Consider the following 22,439-nt stretch of genomic DNA (forward strand, 5'->3'; position numbering starts at 1 on the left):
ATGTAAAAAGTGTCTCACTTTACCCCACTCTCCCCTACTGTTGTAAAATCACCATAAAATTGCAGAAATGTGATTAAGTAAAATAGGTGACGTGGTTTGCTGAGAATCATTAGCTAGGCTGGACACTTATCTAAAACGAAAGAGACAGCCTTTATGACGTTGGGTCCCGTTCACATACAAGAAACAAGAACCTCAATTGCCATTACATCTGAGAGAGAGACACTGGAAGGATCCTCTAACAAATGAAATGATTTACCAGGTGTTGGTGCAGGGGATTAAAGGAGAGGAAATTCCAATCGACCTGTGTAACAACAAGGACCAAATGCAGAAAATGACTGTGAGGCTGCTGAGAAAGAAAATTGCGGCGAAAATCCCAGGTAAAATAAAAGAGATGAAGTGGTCAGACAGAGACGGCAACTGAAATGACAACAAAGCATGTGCATTCATTTAGTTAAATTTAATGATGCAAGCAGTTGTTATGAGTTCATAAAGGGATTTAGGCATCTGACTAGCAGTGTTTTTGTGTTGTTTCCGTCTGTCCACCAACATTTTTCTTGAATGGACCATTTAAAAAAAAAAATTTCTCTCTCTCTCTCTCTCTCTCTCTCTCTCTCTCTCTCTCTCTCTCTCTCTCTCTCTCTCTCTCTCTCTCTCAGGAGGGCAGGATGAGCATAATCTGAGGATGATCTTCACAAACATCACGCTGGATGATGACTCTGCACCATTGTGTCGTTATGGAATACAGCACAAATCTGTTATCTTCCTGGTGATCAAGGTTCACGGGGGACTGGCTGCTTGAGACATGAATCATCATTTCCCTTTCGTGTATCTCTGTATCATATCTCCAAAGACTTATTGTAACCTCCACACATGCTGGAAAAATAAATCACATAAATTAAATCATCTTCTGTCTGCTTCCAAACAGAATCCAAAACTGCACAGTTATTGACGAATTATGCACATATAGCATTTAATTTATGAATAAACGTGGGTCCTTAAATAGGCTACCATATAAAAACAAAACAAAAACAAAAAACTTAGAATGACTGGCAGCAGCGACTTCCAAACAAAAACCTTAAAATTAATGTAAAATATCCTAATTCAAATGAAGTGTAAATGTAATAAATTTACAGAAGTTTTTATTTCTACAGGGAAAACCCTTTAGTTTATATTTTCCACCCAAATTATTTATCACCTTCAAAACGATGTGTCTACTCAAGTTCCTACAGGAATTTTTTTTTTTTTTTTTTTTTTTTTTTTTAGAGATTTTCTATAAAGTAATAACAAACACTTTCAAAAATGTGTTTCAACTTGTGTTTCTACAGGAACAAAAAACGTTATTTAACATATTGTTTACTGATTTAGTATGAGCAAACTCTTTAGGAATCTACTTGTGTTTTTTTCCTGAGATTTTATGGTCAAACACTTTAGATAAAGTGATTTTTCTCAAGTTCCTGCAGCAGAAAACTATTAATTTTACTGATTTTTTTTTTCAAATTCTTATGACCGAACACTTGATTATACTCAGGTTTCTGCAGAGAAAAACTGCTATTTTATGGATTTTTCTTCTATTTTTATGATTACATAGTGAAACTACAATATCATATTGAAATCATTTCAAACTCAAATACATTCATTGCTAAATACTTTAAAGGGATAGTTCAACATTTTGGCAAATTGGCCAATTGCCATAATCACTATAGGTTCTTTATTTGTTGGTGCAAGCTATTTTTTTAGAACTTAAAGCAGATATCAGTGGAATGTTTTTGTTAATATAAGTCCTAAATAGTCCTATTTTCCGTCAGCAATCACTTACATGAAGTATTTCAGCCTAAACACGAGTCTCTCCGTCACTCTGCTCTGCTGTAACCCGAGGAGAAAATTTTCCTTGTGGGATACAAGTGTTATCCAATGAGGAGAGAGAACGGCATGAAGGGCTGTGTGTGCAGCCAAGGGATGCGCGTGAATGTGGTGACGTAGCACGAGGACCAATTGATGCCTGACAAGGGCGGGGGCTGCTAACTCATGGTGCGTTCAAAGAAACTCGTACTTTGTGTTTTTCCTTCCTGTGAAGTCATACCAGTTCGATCTGGTACGAGTTCACGGGTCGGAAGTTACGAGTGGCCGTTATAGGGAACTTTCACAGACAACAGGATGGTAAAAACACGAGCTACGGGTTACCTGGAACGCTACCAAGTCGTAGTTGTGACTTGAAGCTGTAACTTACGGTTTCAAAAGCCTGCCTTGAACGCAGCATTAGCCGAAACGGCCGTGAAGCTGATATCTGCTTTAATTACAAAATACACAACATTATTGCCTTTGTGTCAATTTTATTTAATATATTCACCTTAAAATTGTTTACCAACAGTTCTTTAGAGCCTCCCCAGGGTGATTTAAAGGTCCCATATTATGCTGTTTTTCAACCATTTCACATAAAGAGTCTCCAGCTGGTCCAGAACGCTGCAGCAAGGGTTTTGACAGGAGTTAGGAAGAGAGAGCACATCTCTCCCACTTCTCTCCACTGGCTTCCTGTAGGATTTAGAATAGACTTCAAAATCCTTCTGCTGACTTATAAAGCTTCTAATGATAAAGCTCCATCCTATCTGAAAGAACTAATCATTCCTTACTGTCCTACCAGAGCACTCCGCTCCCAGAACGCAGGTCTGTTAGTGACTCCCAGTATCTCTAAAAACAGACTGGGAGGTAGAGCCTTCAGTTACCGGGCTCCTTTACTGTGGAACCAGCTCTCTCCATGGGTCAAAGAGGCAGACACTCTAACTACATTAAGGTTAGGGTCAGCTCTGAAAGTGGTGTGCTGTGGAGCTGACGGGGATGTGGCCTCTTGTGTTTTTAACTTGTATATTTCTTAATTCAGTTTTATCTTGTTTACCACAATATGTAGTTCTGACAATATGTCCAGTCAAACATTAAATTGTTTTTTATGTCAGAAAACCCACTATGCAATGTAGGCCTAATAACGTGTAAAATAAAACATACCACAGAGGTCAATGATTCTATATCAGTAGTGATGCAGCAGATAAAGCAGATGTAGCTGAATAGTTAACAATTTCCCTCAACTCTATCATCCAGTCAATCAGCATCAGTCCTGACTCCTGTTGCAGTTTCAATTACTTCTGTATGGGATGGTGCTATACATGTAAAAAAAAATCTTGAACTGAAATTAATCTGAACTAGGTTTTATGAAACAATTTAAGAACCAAAATGCATTTGCCATAGTTCTTGGTCTGTTTGCCTACCTGTTCGTATGTTGAAGTCTGTGCCCCATCATCTTTTGCTCTATTCTGGCTCTCCAGCATGATGATCTCACGGGTAGAGCACTGCTGTGGGTCCTTTGCTGTCTAAAATACTGTTGGACATAACAAAGAGTATTCAGTCAGTTAGTAACAGAGTAAAACATTAATTAAACAAGGACAAAATAGCTGTGTCAGGATAGACAGATTTTTTTATTTTTTTATTTTAGGGCTGATTCTGATTATTATTTATCAAAGAACACCATATTTTGAACTGATATCGTGACAGAAAATTACTGCCACAAGATGGTGGCTTTGGCTCCGAAGTTTCTTTTATTCTGTCCAACCTGAAGGGTGAATTAAAGAAATTGATTACACCTCTATAAACTGGATTCATGAGGGATGGCTTGTTGCAGGGCTGTTTCTAATACTTAACCAACTGAGTGTACACTAATAACAGTGATATTTTTGAACAAGAGTAACCTTGCTAACATGCTGCAGTCAGTATATATACTGACTGCAGCATGTTAGCAAGGTCTCCAGTCTCTTAAGTTTTTTTATTCCCCAATTACAGACAATCGAAATAAATTGCTCATATATGTCATCAAAATGATCAATTGTCATGTTGTAGTAGACAATCAGACTGAACAAGGGGCATCCTATAGGTGCTTAGAGACTAGACTTAATAGTCCTCACTGCAGCCGACTGGTTCGATTCTCCAGGTGGGCCTGCTGCATGCCATTCTCTCTAATTATTACGTCCCATAGCCCAATCTAAAACATCCTGAACATGTCAAGTGCTTGAAGGTCCTGTTGCCATATTCCGAGGGCACCGGTAATCTAGAGGTCTGATAAACAATGTTTCTTGAAAATCCACAGTATTTAACCCTAATCCTCTCGTCAGCTCTGCTCAAACTGCTGATAGGCTGATTTCCAATAGCATCGAATAGCATACCACTCCTCCGTTAGGTGTGGCCACAGGTGAAAATATCCCGACAGTCTCATGACACGGCAGATAGTCTCCTTGTGTGCATTTGTAATGACTGATTTTTTTCAAGAGGGATTTTAGTGCCACTCTGAAATAGCGATTTTCCCGAAAAGGTTAAGTAACGTCGTTTGCTCTGCTCTCTATTGATTTTCATTTTAAAACAATATTTGTATTTCTTAGTTTTTATCGAAATATAGTCCAAATTAATGTATAGGTCAAACAGACGCGCTCAGGCATATTCTGGATATGTTTTATTTTTTATTTTTTTTAGGGCAAGTCAGCTTCGTTAAGATGGGCTCCGAGCAGTCAACTGAGGCGGAGTCGTCAAGGAAGTCTCCGCGAGCCTCGAAGTCTGAGAAGTGTTACAGCTCGCAAGACAGGACGCTTCATTTTGTGGACAGAGAGGACGAGTTTGACTGTAAGTAGCCTAACCGAGTGTGTCCTCGGCTCGTCAATTTCTAAATGTCCAAAGAGCTGACACGAATTGTTATATAGGCAAAAGAATCACCACTGTCTGTGACCCCTTCAACAGCAAATAGGCTAAATAAATACATCTTTCATGCCATGTAAGGTAGCCTGTTGTGTGTTTTAATGTTTTTCCCCTCAGTTTTGTGTGAAGGTTTCCCGTCTCGCAGAGCGCTGATGTCCTGTGGGCACGCGGTCACTCCTACGTCACTGACCAACTGGTGTCACAGGTTACTGGACGAGGTTCGACCTCCTGACTTTTTTAAGGATAATAATTCAGCCAATTTAAGAGAGCACATTCATGATTTTGTCTTGTCATGTCAGTAGGCTAACAAGTGTTTTGTTTCTATATCTCAATAAAGGGTAAAAGCAAATTTGTGTGTGGCCAATTTGGTTGTAATGTTGAGTGGCCATACACAGAGGTTCGGAAAATGGCTCTTCTGACACCTGAGGAAACACGGTACTTTGAAAAAACCTTGGCTTCCAATACTACCAAGAATGGCATGGACACCAATTCAGTAAGTGTCTCATTGAAACTATGATGGCTGTACATGAAAACTGTTTGTTTCCCCCTGAATGCTGATGAGATAGTAAAAAAAACAAAAAAACCTCTCCCACCACCTTCCTCATCACAGTGTCCTAGATGTGGATCTTCAGTGGAGAGACAGGACGCCTCTAATCTGAAGGTCTCCTGCAGCGTGTGCACAGCAAAGAAAGGGCGGACCTTTGCGTTCTGCTGGCAGTGTTTCAGGAAGTGGAAGGGTCCGGCTCCACGGTCAGACCGCTGTGGGAACGACGGCTGCTCCAGCAAACCACTAACAACACTGAGAATCTGCCCAGAGATCGTCTTTGAGTCTGTGAAGGGGGTCACTGGCTGCCCCTCCATCCGTGCCTGTCCCATCTGTGGCTCCCTGGTGGAACATGATACAAAAAAATGTAAAAACGTTGTCTGTCCCCGATGTAAGGAGGAGTTTTGTTTTGTTTGTCTGAAGCTGAAAAAAGCGTGTTTGAAAACAAGTAGTTTTTTCATACCATGTTCCAGTGGAGTTGCCCCCAGACAGACCTCAATTCCTGTGTGGAAGAAGCCTTAATGTAAATAGCAAGTTTCTTTTGATGCATTTTTCTCAAATAACTGTCATTGCTATGCCCTGTGTTTGACTTGTGATGTTGCTGATTGTAATTCCCATTTAAAAACTGTACTAGTATTTGTTATCATTGTAGATGGTAACCACGATCTGGTTATTGAGTAATAAATATCGGGGGGAAAACATAGGTGTCTCCTTCTGTCTTGACTATGCACATAGCTGTTAATAAGTCTCAGTCTCAGTTCTTACTGCAGGTTTTCTGAGTGGTGAATGAAAAGAGATCAGGATTGGGGCAACGACAGATACAGCCACTAAAGAAATGATAGGCCCAGATATTTGGGAGGGGCCTCACATTATAGAATAGAACTTTATTGATCCCCGGAGGGGGAAATTCACAGTGTTAGTGAACTGTCAGTCTATACACAGGAAGTCAGGATTAATAAATGTGACACTGTAGTGAAATCATTAGAGCAAACCCAGAGTCACATATTTGAAAATAAGAAATTAACACTGCAGACATTGCTGACTAAAGAAATGATCTGTTGCCACATATCTTGTAATATTCTAACACTCTTCTAAATGTGTGACATTCATTAGAATGTGTGTGACACTGGTGCGTAAGTCAACCAAGGGTCTTTGTCTCTTCACCTCATCACTTGACAAACCATCCACATGGAAGTAGAATCACTGAACGCAGCTTCTGCAGAGATTCAAGCTGGAGGACGACAACAAACTCCAAAAGCAGAGAGGAGACGGTAAAACGAGAGCCAATCTGTCAGTCTGTCTGTGAGCAGGGATTATTGTTCTGTATATCCTGTGTGATATTACTGGTCAAAGCCAATGTTAGACTTGTCCTTCTGTTCAAATGGTTAAAATGCATTCAGTGTTCACAGTTATGTCTCAGTTTTGGTGGCAATTGTCCTGTAGCGCCTCCCAGAGGGCAGTAGCTGCAGGGGCGTACTGTACTGCAAGGAAAAGAGGAGGTGTGCTATGTGGGGGACATCATGAGTATGGAAAGTGTGGTACCAGAGTAATTAAGAAAATAACCTCTTCATTATTGATTATTGTGTGATTATGTGATTATTTGTCAGTAAATGTTTGTATGATTTTTCAATATTAAAGTGAAAATGAAAATATCAAATCAAATCACTATTAAGTTGTGATATGATTTGACGCCAAACAATCAATTGACTCTTTCCAGCAAATGAATTGGTAATGAGGGTAATTATGATCAAATGTAATAGGGTTTTATTCATTTCATCCATATCAGTTACCCTATGAATCTGAATTGCATACCAACATTTGATACACTCTGTATTATTTTCTTATTTTCTAAAACAACTTTTTTTTTTTGATTTTTACATTTTATATCTTTGTATTTCAGAGAGCTGAGGTACATTCAGCCACATTGCACTACAAAAAGAGTCACAAAAGAAAGTAAGTTAGTGACTAGTGACTTCACTAGGGTCTTTTCTGGCAAGATGGTGAGGGCCTATCAACTGCAATTGCAAACGTATGGAAAATCGGTTATATCATGATCATAATGCATTATAACTTAGTGCCACAAAAAATAGAAAGAGAATATGAGACATTACAGTAGCAACAGTTTTAGCCTATAAAACTGTCTGACTTCTGCAGGTGAAGGAGCTACGTTTACTTCAGCTCCACAATTTTTATTTTCTTATATAAATTATTTAAGTGGAATACAGTTTACTCTTACTTTCTCCATCTCCACAAGGTGGAGTGCCAGACTGATTTATACTTGGAGGGATTGTTTTATTTCTTCTCTAAAACACAATCTCCCAAATTTTTCTCTAGTTGGAGGGAGGAAAACACCAGGCAGCTGGCTGAAGACGACCTCAGTGGGGAGATGTGGGGCCTGCTTCCTCTCCAGTCTGAACAGACAGGTCTGTACGTGTCTGTGAATGTCACCTGTGTTTTCCAGAGTCTTTCCTCTGTCTAACTTTATTTCCTCTCGTCTCTGCAGAGTCCGGTTCCTGCAGTGAACGGCTCAGTGGAGGGTCGCTGCTACAGACACAGGTGCACTGGACCAAACAGGTTCCAGGTCCAGGTGTCTGGTTCTGAGTGGGTGGACTGTCCAGCAGGAGGCGCCACTCAGGTAACATGACCCAGTATGTAACTATAGTTTGCTGTAAATCAGTTGTGCTGTTAGAAGACCATGCCATCTGAGGTATTAGCCACATAATACCAATAACCAACGTTAATGCTCCTTCTTCTGAATTTTGTTTACAGGAATTTTACTAATGTAGCAGAATTGAATAATAAAAATAAATAAATAAAAAATAAAGACACACTAGCATCAATTTGAATGAACAGCAACATGGCTTCCCCCATTTATTATTGATTTCAAGACTAAATTATTATTTGAAACAGTAATAATAACTTTATTTTATTTTTTATTTTTTTTTAGTAGTAAACAGTGGTATATATTATTTACTTTGTGCCTATCAATTAATTAGTTTTATGTGTTTGACACATGCTGATAATGAATGAAATTAAAACATGGCCCAGTTTGCATGCTACTACAGTGGTGTGCATAACACTGTAAGCCCAGCAAATATCAGACAAACATAAAATACTGTATCGTTATTAACTTTTCTTTTACATGTGCAATTAGAAATCTGACCAGAAGGAGGCAAAGTAGGATCACAAGTTAAAATGATCTTCCAAGTTTGCTGGCACAGTCCATGTCTCTGTCACAAGCTTTACTGGGAATTTTACAGGTTAACTTAACGGGATATTAAACAGAAACATTTTTGTTGTTAATGATTTGTCATTGTCAAGAATAACCATTCCCAAAGTCACAGTTTTGAACACATTTACAGTTAAGTGCTTTACAAGTGAGTATTTTAAAAATCGAACAATAAAATCACAGAAAAATTAAAAGCAAATTATCATAAAAGAGCAGCTTAGTCCTGATTAAGTTTTCATACAATTAGTTTTTGTTTATAAGGTGTGAGGAAATAAAAGTAGGATTCGGGGTCATCAAAATTCAAATAATGTCAGTGATATTTGGTGATAAAATATAAGGTGGTATAAACACAATTGCACAAGTTTGGAGATAATACTCTCAAAAAACAAGTTGCTGTCACAACAAAACGCCAAGATTTCTTGCAATGGGCTTAATAAATTGTGAGGAGTCTAAGTTCAGTGACCTGCTGCAGAACAATAATGAGGACTTCAGTTTTATTGGAGTTAAGTTGAAGAAAATTCATTGACATCCAGTTTCCATGTCAGCAAACTTGAGTCTGAGGGCTTTATGTGGAGGTAAAACTGACAATCCTCTGCATGAAAATGTAACTGTATCTGTAGGTAGGCTACATAACATTTTTTGTGGCAAATTCTGTGCTTTTGTGCCTGGTTAATAAATGGCACACTATATATTTACTATATAAAGTTTATCTGTTTTTGTCACATTATAATGTTAATATGTGACTATAAAAACTTTTATGTGCTTATTGTAAATAACTGAATCTCATCTGCAGTACCAACAGCACCCACCAGGGGAAGACAGCCCACAACAATCACTGGTCCAGAGTTTCTCTTAAATATCCAGTATTGCTTATTTGCCCATTTAAGACCACAGATCATTTTATTGTTCTCATTTTCTCTTCCAGACAGGGATAGAGGTCTGTCTAGGAGCCACACCACTGGGACAGATTTTATATGGTGAACTGGTCTTGCAGCATTCACTCTTTAGTTTCAGGCAAACAAAACAAAACTCCACGTGGCAGCGGGGGCAGTTTATATTTTTGCAATGTTGCTGGTTATGCTCCACCTTCATGCCACAAGTGGGGCAGGCCCGGACCGAGGGGCAGTCGGTGGCGCCCTCCACCTCGGGCAGACTGATGGTCTTACATGTCTGCAGAAGCTCCCGGTCCTTGTTGGTGCAGCCGTCGTTGTCGCAGCGGTCGGACCGAGGGCCGGGGCCTTTCCACTCCCTCTGACACTGCCAGCAGAACTGGTAGCTCTTCTTCTGATCAGCTGTACATATGGTGCACACCACACACAGGTTGGACAGATCCTTCCTCTCCACTTGTGTTTTGCACTGTGGACACTGAAAAGGAGACCGACATGATTTCATTTTAAATGTATGAATCGATAAAGGAGTGACTATTTATACCACGCGACCACTTACCGGCTGAACCTCACAGTACTGTGCAGCAGCCAGACGAGCCATGGTCTCTTCAAAGTGCTGCATTTCCTCAACGGACAAATCAGCCAGCCTGCGCACTTCTTGGTACGACCACAGCTTGTTGCACTGTTTGGTTCCCTCCACCACTGCAGGGCACCTGAATTTAAACTTCCCCTTCAAAAAACACAGAAGACCCAGTTTAGGATTACAAAAAATCCAACAACCACCTACTAGCCTACTAAAACTAAAGTAAAACAATGAACCTTTTACCATGTCAGATACACAATGCTTCCAACTATAAAATAGGAAAATCTATTTTCTTTTCTCATTACCAAATGTAATCAGGATGCAAACAAAAAAAAGAGTTTCAGAACATGGTCTACCTCGTCCAGCTGGCTGCGACACCACAGTGTTAGAGACTCCGGGGTGACAGCGTGGCCACAGGACATCTCTGCTCTGAGGCTGCCGTCACCGTCCTCTGAAGCTGAAGAGCACAACAGTAAGAATATTAACCACTGTACATAAAGAGATGCTACTGACACACTTGGAATAAAGGGTGGCACTGGATTCATGAACTTCAACAGCTCCTGCAATGACCCTTTCAAAGGGACAGTAAGTAAGTAAGTAAGTATTGTGCGTGTGCTCAAGGAGGAAGGAAACTAGTCTTACACACTGGATCCAAGTCGTCTCTCCTGTCGACAAACAGGAGGGTGGCGTCTAGAGGGTCGTACTTCTTCTCCACCAGTTGCTGCCTCAGAGAATTCATTTTGATTCTTCTAAGTGGAAGATCTGCACTGAAAAGATCACAGATTTATTGTGAGAACAATCTGATTGGGCTAACATTCATTACGTAACATTTTGTCAATTTGCCACAGTTATAATAAATATGCTGAATTGGCAGATAGCAGTTCCTGTTGGCAATGTAACCAGTAGGGGTTGCACGACTTCAGATTTTTTAAAGTCGACTTTAATGTTATGAAAGTCGAGTCGACGTCGACTAGTCGCTGATGACGTCATTCATATTTTTCCCATCATAAATCACAGGAGGAGGGAAATGCTTTGCAACAATCTGTAGCTTTTCACTGACAGACGCTCATGCACAGAAATGAGTCCACAGAACAGCAGCTTTATAAACAACAAGCTGTAAATCAGTTTTTTTGTAACATACACTCCTATAAGTGCAAAAGAAAATACTGTAGCTACTGTCCGTTAAACAATTAGGGAGGAAAATGACTACAGGCCTCGTCACCATCACAGTCCTGCTCAGTCACAGTTTCACTCACGGTTTTTGTTTTTCCTGGTTGGTTGTTGCTGTTGTTGGTTGTTGTTGTTGTGCGCGACGTAAAGCTGTCGATATGAGCGGAGTTTTTTGTTTTTTTTTAATTGCCGGCAGCCCGGACACACTGGCCGCGGAAGCGCTGTGCGCGTCCTCACGGGCGTCTCGCAGGCAGCAGCTTCTCCTGCTCTCTCCGCTCTGGTCAAACATCGACCAGTCTATAGCTGCTCGGTTTTCCACACACACAGGTCTGTCTCTAGCGCTGTATGGATGTGTGTCTTGTGTGCAGACGCAACTGACAAATATTTATAGACGGACAAACTTAATCATCATTTATTTTATTTTGAAAATTGACCGGATTCTCTCGCCTTTTCTGTGCCCGACTTCCTGTCTGGTACGCGCTCGTTCTATCCAGCTTGACGGCGCTCGTATTTTTTTCATTCAGCGCACTCAGCTGTTGTTTCAAGCCGCTACTCTCTCGTATTGTCACATGATCAGCGACTAGTCGACGTCAAGCTGAAAACGTCATTGTGGAGCAGTAAAGTCGACTAGTCGATTAGTCGACTAGTCTGTGCAACCCCTAGTAACCAGGTTTACTGACAATAATACTAACAATGAGAAATACTATTTCCAGGCAGGTTCTGGTGGTAAATTGAGCATTATGTTTATGATTTCTATGTGGTTTTGTCAACACTTGATGCACATCAAAGTAGGTCACAATTACACATAGGCCTATCACATCTGTGTGTTCAGATTTGACTTAGTTAAAAGGTTAGCTCCTTGAAAAGCACTTGATCTATTGTCACACTAATAATACCTTCTTCTCTGGATGAGGGTCTGACGAGCAAGACTACTGTCATACTGACAAAACAAACGACATAGTTCATCACATGACTAAACTAATAACACCACACCTGACTTACTGACCTGCTGCAGGTCCTATGGGGATTTCCAACCAGCTGATTCAGTTATCACTGGTGTTTTAAACATAACAAGGACACAAATAAGCAGTTAAGTTGACGTTAATGCTATTGTAAGGCTAATTTTACAAACTTATTTATAGACTATGTAAAATAAGCTTGATAAATCTGTTGATCCCCAACTCTCACTTATCATTTTGAGGATTTTATTTTGAAGGAGACATGACACCTGACGAGAGATGAAACTTAGATAAACCGCTACAACTCGTTGTCACATTAAAACAACATTAATATAAGAAAATTGAAGAATTTATATGATTTTGTCTTACCTGGATGGATGTGAATGTGGTGTGTAGTTTCTTTAAGGACTTCCCCCTTTATTTTAAACAGGAAGTGACCCCGACTGTAACTAGGCTACACAAAGTCTGGAGGATTATTTCGCCCAGATGTAACTTTTACCTGAACTATAACTATTTGAAGTTTGTTCAGCTCCGGTGGTGAAACCCTGTCTGCTCTGCCTTCGTCTCTTCCTCCTTCGCCCTCTCGCTCGCTGGTATCGAAAGTGAAAGATTCATGAACACGCCGCCGGATCTGCGACCTGCACGGTGACTATTCCTGTCTCTCTCTCTCTGTTTTACCCTCCCATTTTACTGCATACACAAACAAGAAGGCGCGAACCTATCTGACCGAGTTATAGCCGACACGTGCGACTTTATATTGTATTTAGTATATTGTTTGTTATTGTAGCTAGTTTGTGTCGTTTTTTTGAGTTTCGTTTCGAGGCGCGGGGAAATGGAGGATTTGGAGGCTGCGTAAGTTTCCATAACACCCGAACACAACAGCTGCTTTCAGGGGTTCCTGTAAAAATCACATCCTGCTCTGATGAGAGAAAATAGCGCAAATATAAACAATTTTCGCTTCGTATTAGTAAGTATTGAGGCCTTCAGTCATTCTTCTTATTAACCATCACCTCTGTATCTGTTGTGCCTCAACAGGCTGAATTGATCCACACATCTGCAATAGCCTATAATAATCTGAAAATGTCAACACTCCCATCCAGAGGACTTCACTATGAATCATGACCTTGTAAAACTGTTTACAGAGAAACTAGACAACCTCACCATCTCAGGTGAGTGATATTAAGATAAACCACTGAATAATACTGTTCATATCATGTAAGATTAATGATAATGTGGAGATGTTGTGTGTTTAGATTACTATGGTCTGAACAGTCCAGGGCTGACATGCTACCTGAACAGCGTGCTTCAGGTGCTTTTTATGACTGAAGACTTCCGAGGATCAATAAAAAGGTTTGTAAATTCATCCCTCTATGTGATTTCTTAATATTTTTAAACAGACTGTGTGTGGAGGAAGTTACCGGTCCCAGTCTATAAAGCCTGGGACAAAACTCACATGACTCTGATATGAAAGAAATAATACACAGATATTGACTGTCACATTGACATAGTCCTGTAAGATAATGTGATGTTGTTTATTGGTCAAAGTGACATGTTCTTCTCACTGTGCCACAGATGCTGCAGTAATGGTTCAACCACCATCGACACACTCCTGGGAAAACTGTTTAAAGACTTAGAGAGGGGTTTGGCTGAAACACACAGGTTCATCATAAATCTGGGGATCACAGATGGTAAATTTAGATTTAAGATGTTCCACCACAGCTACAAACGCAGACAGAGAAAGATTATATATCAATAATGAAAATGAATTATCTGTCCTCTACAGTGTACAAACAACGTGATGCTGCTGAGTATTTTGAGAAGATCCTTTGTCTCACCAGTCTGGAGGCGTCCAAGGTGGGGACAGTAGTTGTACATAAAAATTAAAGTAAATTAAAATGAAGAAAACCATCATTCATCAGGCTTCAGAGCTCAAACTAAACATCCGCTGTGTGCAGATATTCAAGGGGAAGCTGAATCATAAAACCACATGTGTCAGGTGTAAAAAGACAAACGACTCCTCTGCCTTTTTTTGGATTTTGCCTCTAGCGATGAAGAACTCACCTCGCCACACCTACAGCGTGGTAGAATGCTTTTCTTTTATCAAGAACGATGTTTCTATATCTTTCACACTGAGAGAGAAGTGAACATTCAGGATAAATAAAGTAGATAAACTGTGTTCACAGGAGACGGGGCTGAAGGCGTTCTTCAAGAAAGACCACGTCTATGGCGATGACAGGATGTTCTGTGACCAGTGCAACGAAAAACAAGATGCCTTCATTGTGAGTAATAAATCTGATTTATTAATTAGGACATAAGAATAAGAAAGTATGTGATCTGTCTGATGTTAATGCAGATGTTTTCTCTGTGGGATTCAGGAGTGTGAGTTGGCACAAACTCCGGTGATTCTGACGCTGCTGCTGAAGAGGTTCACCTTTGACCACGAGCAGAGGAGCTACGTCAAGCTGCACTGTGAAGTGGACGTGCCGCAAACTTTACACATAGGGGTAAATACACATACTGTATGTTGCATTCACATAACTTCTATTTAATAGCTCTGAAATTGATTTTGTTTTAATTCCCCGTCTTCAGAATTGCAAATACGACCTCTACGCCTTAGTCAACCACTATGGAAACCTCTCAGGAGGTCACTACACCTCACAGATCAGATCTTTTGAAACGGGGGAGTGGTACTGCTTCAATGATGAATCGGTTCAGAGGGTGAGGACGGTTATTTCTGAATAACTCAGTTCAAAATGCAGTTAAGCTTTAAGCTTCACAACAATTTAGTATTTAAGCTTTTGCACTTTTCTCCTTTTCTGCAGGTCAGGCGGCCTCTGTTTGGGTCTGGAAACTCTGTCAGGTAAATGTTGCCTTCACTTGCACCAGAGATGTCTTGAGTGCTCATGATGTCGTGTGTACTATTTGTATTTGTTGGCTTCTGAACCTCTTCAATCTTTCCAGATTCACTATGTACAAACATTCATGATCTACAGAGGAGGAATTATATTGACTTAATGACTCCCTTACTTTTAATCTAGCACCACAGTGTAGTTTACAATTCTTAAGAGAAATATCTCAACAACTTGTTTATACACATTCCCCTCAATATAGTTAATAGTAATAGATTAATAGTAAGTCATTATTTAAAAGAACTAAGTCTATTTCCATCTAACATCTTCATCTGGTCACAGTTTTAGATTTGTCTCATATCTTGTGTTATGCTACGCACCTGCAAAATTGATGACATTTCCATCAATTCAATTCAATTTATTTGGGTGGGACAGTGCAAGTTCATGAACAGAAACATATAGAATCGTAAACAAGCCGGATTTAAGCCGCAGGCTAATTTCCATCCGTTGTCCCATACTTAGATGTTCCCTAGTACAAATACAATAAATAAAAACAAAAACATGTTATAAAATAGCAGCAATCAGTTTCATTCTCAGTTAAACTGGGTCCAAACTGTGTTTTGTGCACACACATGAAACACAAGAGGCTTATTTCCACAAATTACAAATACTGTACTTTACTACATTTTTTTCAACCGTAAAAACAGTTAAATGTGGGCAAAATAAAACCCACAGTCCTCAGTGACACAGCTGGAGTTTATGTGCCTCACTCGATAGGATGTGATGTTTTTGATGTTGTAACTGTTTCCTCTCAAACCAGGTCCCGCACCGCGTACCTGGTCATGTACAGGAAGGGTAAGCAAATGCAAATGCACATTACTTTGTTGTTTCTCACTAGAAACGCAGGTTGTTGTCACCAGCTCTGCACTGATCAGCAATAACTTCTCTTCTCTCTCTTCCCAGGGAGCACACACTCACATTCTGAGAAAAGCCATGAAGTCAACCCGGATGCTGAAGGAAGACATGACAAGGCAGAGAGAGGAGAGACTCTTCCTCCTCATCTTCATCAGCTGAAGGATGACAGTTGCACTGGAGGTGAAAACTCAAAGCTCTTGAATGGCGATGCCTTTAAGAGCAGTGATGAAATGTTATGGATGAAACTGGCGGACTCTTCTACGGAGGCGGTGAAGCAGCTAAACACCAAACAACCAAACAGAAAGCAGCTTAATACAAACTCCCTAAAGAAAAGACTCCAGCCAGAAACAGACTGGGACGGGACGGGACGGGACGGGACAGAAGCCCAACAAGAGACAGAGTCAAACCTGCAGAAGTAAACGGTGTGAGAAGTGAAAGAGAGGCAGTAGCAGAGGAAGACAGAGGAAGGAGTATTAAACACAGAACAGAGACTGATGTCAGTGTGAATGCAGCTGATTCTGTTGTTACTTTATTTCACTGCTCTCCTTCTTCAATTGATTACTTAACAAACCATTCACACAGGAGCTGTAGAGTCACTGAACGCAGCTTCTGCAGAGATTCAAGCAGCTGGAAGGCGACAACTCCAAAAGCAGAGAGGAGACGGTCAAACGAGAGCCATGAAGGTGATTCAAGATGAACGATGATATCTTTATTTTCTAGTCAGAACTGGTTAAATTGTTTTTAACCGATCGGTCAGTCTGTCTGTGATCAGGGATTATTGTTCTATCCTGTGTGATATTACTGGTCAAAGCCTTGTTACCATACCAGGTCCTGCTGTTTTGGTTAAAATACACTCAGTGTTCACAGTTATGTCTCAGTTGAAGCTCAGTTGCTCATCTAAATACAAAAACAGTAAAAAAAAAAATTCTGTCACAAATGTGCATGGACTGTGCATTTGTTTTAATAGGAAACGTGATGCAGTTATTAACTTTAATTAGACAAAATAAATTCTAAAGTGTGCTTCAGAAACAGCAACATCTGCAGTGATTATTAAAAATATCACAGTTTTTAGAGAAAATGCATGTTTGTATCTGTACAGTGTGTGGAGTAATCCAAAAACCTATAATTTATGCACACAGCCTTTATCATCTGCAGAAACCTGCTTATTACTTTCATCTTACGTTTTTGATGCTGAATATGTAAGGGATAATGTATAGTTCGGAGGTTGTTATGTAATATATAAATATAATAAATAAATAAATAAATAAACATTTGAAGAGTAATTTAGTGACTGGATAGCGATAATAAGAATAAAGTTTTATTGATAAAGCACATTTCATACAACATGAGCCTCACAAACCATAATACATGAACACAGGAATAACAGAATCACACGATAGTATCAAACTAAAGCTTTTTTCTCCGTGCTCATTGAACACATCTGGCTGTTTGCTTTATAGTTACAGTGTGTTATCAACTAACTCCCAGTGTGTGTCCACATTTACAGTCAGACTCGACGGTGTTCACTGTCTTAAAGAAGAGAAAACACTCAAGTACTAGGCTAATTAAAGAAATAATTTGTTCAAAAAACGCGTAAACACAAGACAAACAAGATTAAAGAATCACACTGACATAATATTTTATTTTGGCACATAAGGAGGAAGTAGGCTAATGAATATGTAGTGGTGAAAGTGAAAGTATCAACGTCTGATATTGCGGCAAGATCTGATCTGAACAACAACGCCCATAGAAGACACGGTAGCAGAGGGGAAAGAGCAGCAGCAACTCGAACACGAAACACACAAATTGTGGGAAAATGATCCAACTCAATGTTTGTAAGCCTACTGGAGAGGAGGGTCTCATGGACCTGTGTGACACCGAGGAGCAGTTTAATCGCATGACGGTGCGGCAGCTGAAGGAGAAGATAAAGCAGGAGCTGCAACTGGACTGTGGTAAGCACACAGACTCAAAAGAGCCACTCCTAACACTGACACTTTCAGACCGTGATAATGATTTATTGTCCTTAAAACACTGATTAATTCATGTAGATCAGTTTTCGAATAAATTATGGAAGGTGAAGAATTTTAAATTAAATTTACTCACATTGATCTATTTTTGATTTGGTGCGGAAGATTTCAGGTTCAGGTTGATCTTCGGTACCGAGACTCTGGAAGATGGCAGCCTGCTGTGTGACTATGGAATCAGGCACATGCATACTATTCATGTGGTTGTACTGTTGCCCAGTGGTGGACCGGAGCCTCCAGACGGGGTCGGTGGTATGGGAGACAAGGACGGTCGAAACGAAAGTTTGGAAAGGCTCTCTAATTTTGACAGTTGTATTATAAACTGATTTGTCACAAACTGACATGTCTGCAAACACTCTTAGCCTATATGTAGCCTACCATGTAGCATGTTCATACTGACCAACAATTTAAAAAGTTTGATCTCTCAGTTTGTGTCCAAAAATCATATTTAACACACTGTGGCGCTTTTTTTTTTTTTTTTAAGAAAAACTGCAGTTAAAAAGTTGTTTGACACATTGTATTCACACTGCGCACATGGCAACCTGTAACAGTTATACTACTAATTAATATCCTTTGCTTTACATGCACATATTCACTTTACAAACCTGTGTATTTAAGTTTTTACTGTATTTATTAAGAATATCACCTGTGTTAAAGAATGAAAGAAATATTTAACATGTGTCATTGTGTAATAATAACTTAACAGTGTTTATTGTTTGTGTTTGTTTATTGTTCCTAAAATCTTGGGGGGGAATATGTCATTTTTGTCCATTTGTTGGATATTAAACCACTTTCTAAAACAAGTCAAAGTGTCTCTACTGTTCAGTGTTGTATTGTGTTTGACCTATAGAGGGCGCTGCAGCTCCTTCTGGACCTTGGGGTTAACTCAGGTTTAGTTCTGTGAGACAGATAAATGGAGAGGTGGATTCATATTTAATATTTTAGTCTTAGTGATCCTGTCTCAACATTCAGGAACTGTTTTCACATGTGTTCACTTGTTTGAGTCTGACATCAAATACACTCTGTGTGTTCATGGGAAAGGAAACTTTATTTAGAAATATTGTTAATGATTAACTCAGGACAGAGGTCAGCTGCAGGGAAGAAATATTAGAAAGACTCTTTTTTTTTTAACTTAACAACATTATGTGCAGTGAATACAGAACAGATCCTGCAGTTTTATTGAGGATGTAAACAGGAACATCTGGAGGACGACTGAACACAAATACATGCAGTGTTTGTGTGTGGAGTCTCCGAGCCACATGAGAAAATAAGACATACATGGTAATAAGAATAACATGATGTAAAACTATGAGCCTCTCAAACCATAATATATGAACACAACAAGGCAGACAGGAGTTAAACCAGTCACACAAAGAGTCACATTGACCTAACAGCTTGTTTCAAATAGTTTTGGATGGTGACTGCACATGAAGAGGAAACAAAGATATGATTTTTTTCACAGGTTAAAGTGAAAGTGTCCACAGTTGTTCATGCTGTTTAACACCCATTGAAGACACTCTGCAGTAGAGGAGAACAAAACAGCAACGACTCAAACACTCAAACAACACACAAGATGCAAAGTTATTGTGCACGGTGTGAGAGGGGAGAAGATGGAGGTGGACCTGTGTGACACAGAGGAGCAGTGAGCTAACATGGTACATAGTAAGTAAGTAAGTAGGTTAATAGTAAGTAATAATTTAAAAGAACTGTCAATTTCCATCTAACACCTTCATTTGGCCACAGTTTTAAATGTGTCTCATGTCCTGTGTTATGCTACACACCTGCAAAACTGATGACATTTCCATCATTCTCAGTTATGGGTCTAAACTGTGTTTTGTGTATAAAACACAAGAGGCTTATTTCCACAAATTATAAATACCATACCTTAATACATTTTTTACAAAATAAAACCCACAGTCCTCATTGACACAGCTGGAGTTTATGTGCCTCACTCAATAGGATGTGATGTTTTTGATGTTGTAACTATGTTTCCTCTCAAACCAGGTCCCGCACCGCATACCTGGTCATGTACAGGAAGGGTAAGCAAATGCAAATGCACATTTCTTTGTTGTTTCTCACTAGAAATGCAGGTTGTTGTCACCAGCTCTGCACTGATCAGCAATAACTTCTCTTCTCTCTCTTCCCAGGGAGCACACACTCTGAGAAAAGCCATGAAGTCAACCCGGAGGCTAAAGGAAGATGTGACAAGGCAGAGAGAGGAGAGACTCTTCCTCCTCATCTTCATCAGCTGAAGGATGACAGTTGCACTGGAGGTGAAAACTCAAAACTCTTGAATGGCGATGCCTTTAAGAGCAGTGATGAAATGCTATGGATGAAACTGACGGACTCTTCTACGGAGGCGGTGCAGCAGCTAAACACCAAACAGCCAAACAGAAAGCAGCTTAATACAAACTCCCTAAAGAAAAGACTCCAGCCAGAAACAGACTGGGACGGGACGGGACGGGACAGAAGCCCAACAAGAGACGGAGTCAAACCTGCAGAAGCAAACGGTGTGAGAGCTGAAAGAGAGGCAGTAGCAGAGGAAGACAGAGCGAGGAGCATTAAACACAGAACAGAGACTGATGTCAGTGTGAATGCAGCTGATTCTGTTGTTAATTCATTTCACTGCTCTCCTTCTTCACTTCATCACTTAACAAACCATTCACATCGGAGCTGTAGAGTCACTGAAAGCAGCTTCTGCAGAGATTCAAGCAGCTGGAAGGCGACAACTCCAAAAGCAGAGAGGAGACGGTCAAACGAGAGCCATGGAGGTGATTCAAGATGAACGATGATATCTTTATTTTCTAGTCAGAACTGGTTAAATTGTTTTTAACCAATCTGTCAGTCTGTCTGTGAGCAGGGGTTATTGTTCTATCCTGTGTGATATTACTGGTCAAAGCTTTGTTACCATACCATGTTCTGCTGTTTTGTTTAAAATACATTCAGTGTTCACAGTTATGTTTCAGTTGAAGCTCAGTTGCTCATCTAAATACAAAAACAGTAAAAAAAAAATTCTGTCACAAATGTGCATGCACTGTGCATTTGTTTTAATAGGAAACGTGATGCAGTTATTAACTTTAATTAGACAAAATAAATTATAAAGTGTGCTTCAGAAACAGCAACATCTGCAATGATTATTAAAAATATCACATAGTTTTTAGAGAAAATGCATGTTTGTATCTGTACAGTGTGTGGAGTAATCCAAAAACCTATCATTAATGCACACAGCCTTTATCATCTGCATGTACAGAAACCTGCTTATTACTTTCATCTTACGTTTTTGACGCTGAATATGTAAATATAATACATAAATAAATAAATAGACTTTTAAGAGTAATTTAGTGACTGGATAGCGATAATAAGAATAAAGTTGTATTGATAAAGCACATTTCATACAACATAAAACAATGAGCCTCACAAACCATAATGAACACAGGAATAACAGAGAATCACACGAAAGCTTTTTTCTCCGTGCTCATTGAACACATCTGGCTGTTTGCTTTATACAGTGTTATCAACTAACACAGTGAGTGTCCACATTTACAGTCAGACTCGACGCTGTTCACTGTCTTAAAGAAGAGAAAACACTCAAGTAGCCTAATTAAAGAAATAATTTGTTCCAAAAACGCGTAAACACCCCAGCAAACATTTCCTCGACCTGGGTCGAGATGGAGACGTCCAATCTACGTCGCGTCACGTCGTGACCTTAATTCGACAGTTTTTCAACATGATAAAATAACATCTGAGTAAATATGACATACATAATGAGTCATTTTAGATCGGATTAATTGGTTAAATACTGCCAGCAAACATTTTCTCAATCCGCGTCCAGATGACGACATCCATCAGACGTTGCGTCACGAAGTGACTTTATTTAGACTTTTTTTCGACATGATAACATTAGGGGGGATACGATCTCACATAACACATATTTAACTAAAAAAACACTGCCAAGAATGATTTCCTCTATCTACTGCTGTCTAGTGCTGTGTGGAGATGAAGACATCCAGTCAACGTCCAGTCATGTCAGGACGTAGATTCCACCTCTGATTAACGTTGGGCAGGCGGGTTGATATGACGTCTATCTGAGGGGTGAGATGACCGGCGGATGACGACGTCATTTCAACGGCGTTTAGACGGCATCGGTTTACGTTGTTAAAAACTATTCAAAATGATGGAAATATGTTTGTGAATGGGAGAAAACAATGTAGTACCATCAAGTGTATTGGCGGGGTGGGCTTAAATGTTTGTTATTCTAGCATCCATCAAGGAACTATTTTCCTCGCGTAGTGAACGCACCTGGTTTCAGCTGCGGTGCGGCGGCGGCGGCAGAAGAAGTTTTGAGTCAGCGAGGAGAAGACACAGACGCGTGTGAAAGGTGAGCTTCGAAAAATAGTGTAATTTAAAATGAAAATGTGCTTGGTAAGACATTATACGTTCATGAGTTACATGTTAAAGTTCTGATTTTGTTGCTGCATCGTGTAATGTTACAGATATCTGCTGCATGTTATTCGTAACCGAGCGGCGGCTAACAGTAAGCTAGCAGGCGAA

The 22,439-nt window shown here is 39.8% G+C and overlaps 3 protein-coding genes across 4 annotated transcripts; 2 read left to right on the plus strand and 1 right to left on the minus strand.

Annotated features, from left to right (window-relative positions):
- Window positions 1-4,529: 4,529 nt before the first annotated feature.
- On the plus strand, window positions 4,530-5,794 carry LOC311001919 (uncharacterized protein; the record flags this gene model as incomplete). The annotated part of the gene is made up of 4 exons (XM_083993097.1): window positions 4,530-4,656; window positions 4,846-4,946; window positions 5,066-5,221; window positions 5,339-5,794. 4 exons carry the CDS (start codon window positions 4,530-4,532, stop codon window positions 5,792-5,794), a joined length of 840 nt encoding a protein of 279 aa, XP_083849223.1.
- Window positions 5,795-9,208: 3,414 nt separating this feature from the next.
- On the minus strand, window positions 9,209-12,580 carry LOC311001274 (E3 ubiquitin-protein ligase RNF19A-like). 2 transcript variants are annotated; one of them, XM_083992319.1, is made up of 5 exons: window positions 12,470-12,580; window positions 10,614-10,738; window positions 10,328-10,428; window positions 9,948-10,118; window positions 9,209-9,866 (listed from the first exon to the last, which is right to left on the minus strand). In XM_083992319.1, the coding sequence occupies exons 2-5, from the start codon at window positions 10,708-10,710 to the stop codon at window positions 9,411-9,413; spliced, it is 825 nt and encodes a 274-aa protein (XP_083848445.1). In that variant the 5' UTR covers window positions 10,711-10,738; window positions 12,470-12,580; the 3' UTR covers window positions 9,209-9,410. The 2 variants fall into 2 exon arrangements, with proteins under 2 accessions (XP_083848445.1, XP_083848446.1); XM_083992320.1 differs by having other exon boundaries at window positions 10,614-10,733; window positions 12,470-12,486.
- Window positions 12,581-12,797: 217 nt separating this feature from the next.
- LOC311001920 (uncharacterized protein) lies at window positions 12,798-20,760 on the plus strand. Its single transcript, XM_083993098.1, has 12 exons — window positions 12,798-12,952; window positions 13,136-13,269; window positions 13,354-13,450; window positions 13,673-13,788; window positions 13,884-13,954; window positions 14,056-14,181; window positions 14,284-14,379; window positions 14,476-14,604; window positions 14,690-14,818; window positions 14,923-14,960; window positions 15,770-15,804; window positions 20,036-20,760. The coding sequence occupies exons 2-12, from the start codon at window positions 13,212-13,214 to the stop codon at window positions 20,671-20,673; spliced, it is 1,533 nt and encodes a 510-aa protein (XP_083849224.1). The 5' UTR covers window positions 12,798-12,952; window positions 13,136-13,211; the 3' UTR covers window positions 20,674-20,760.
- The last annotated feature ends 1,679 nt before the right edge of the window (window positions 20,761-22,439 follow it).

The sequence above is a fragment of the Trachurus trachurus genome (genome assembly GCF_905171665.1).
Source record: "Trachurus trachurus genome assembly, chromosome: 18".
Taxonomy (NCBI): Eukaryota; Metazoa; Chordata; class Actinopteri; order Carangiformes; family Carangidae; genus Trachurus; species Trachurus trachurus.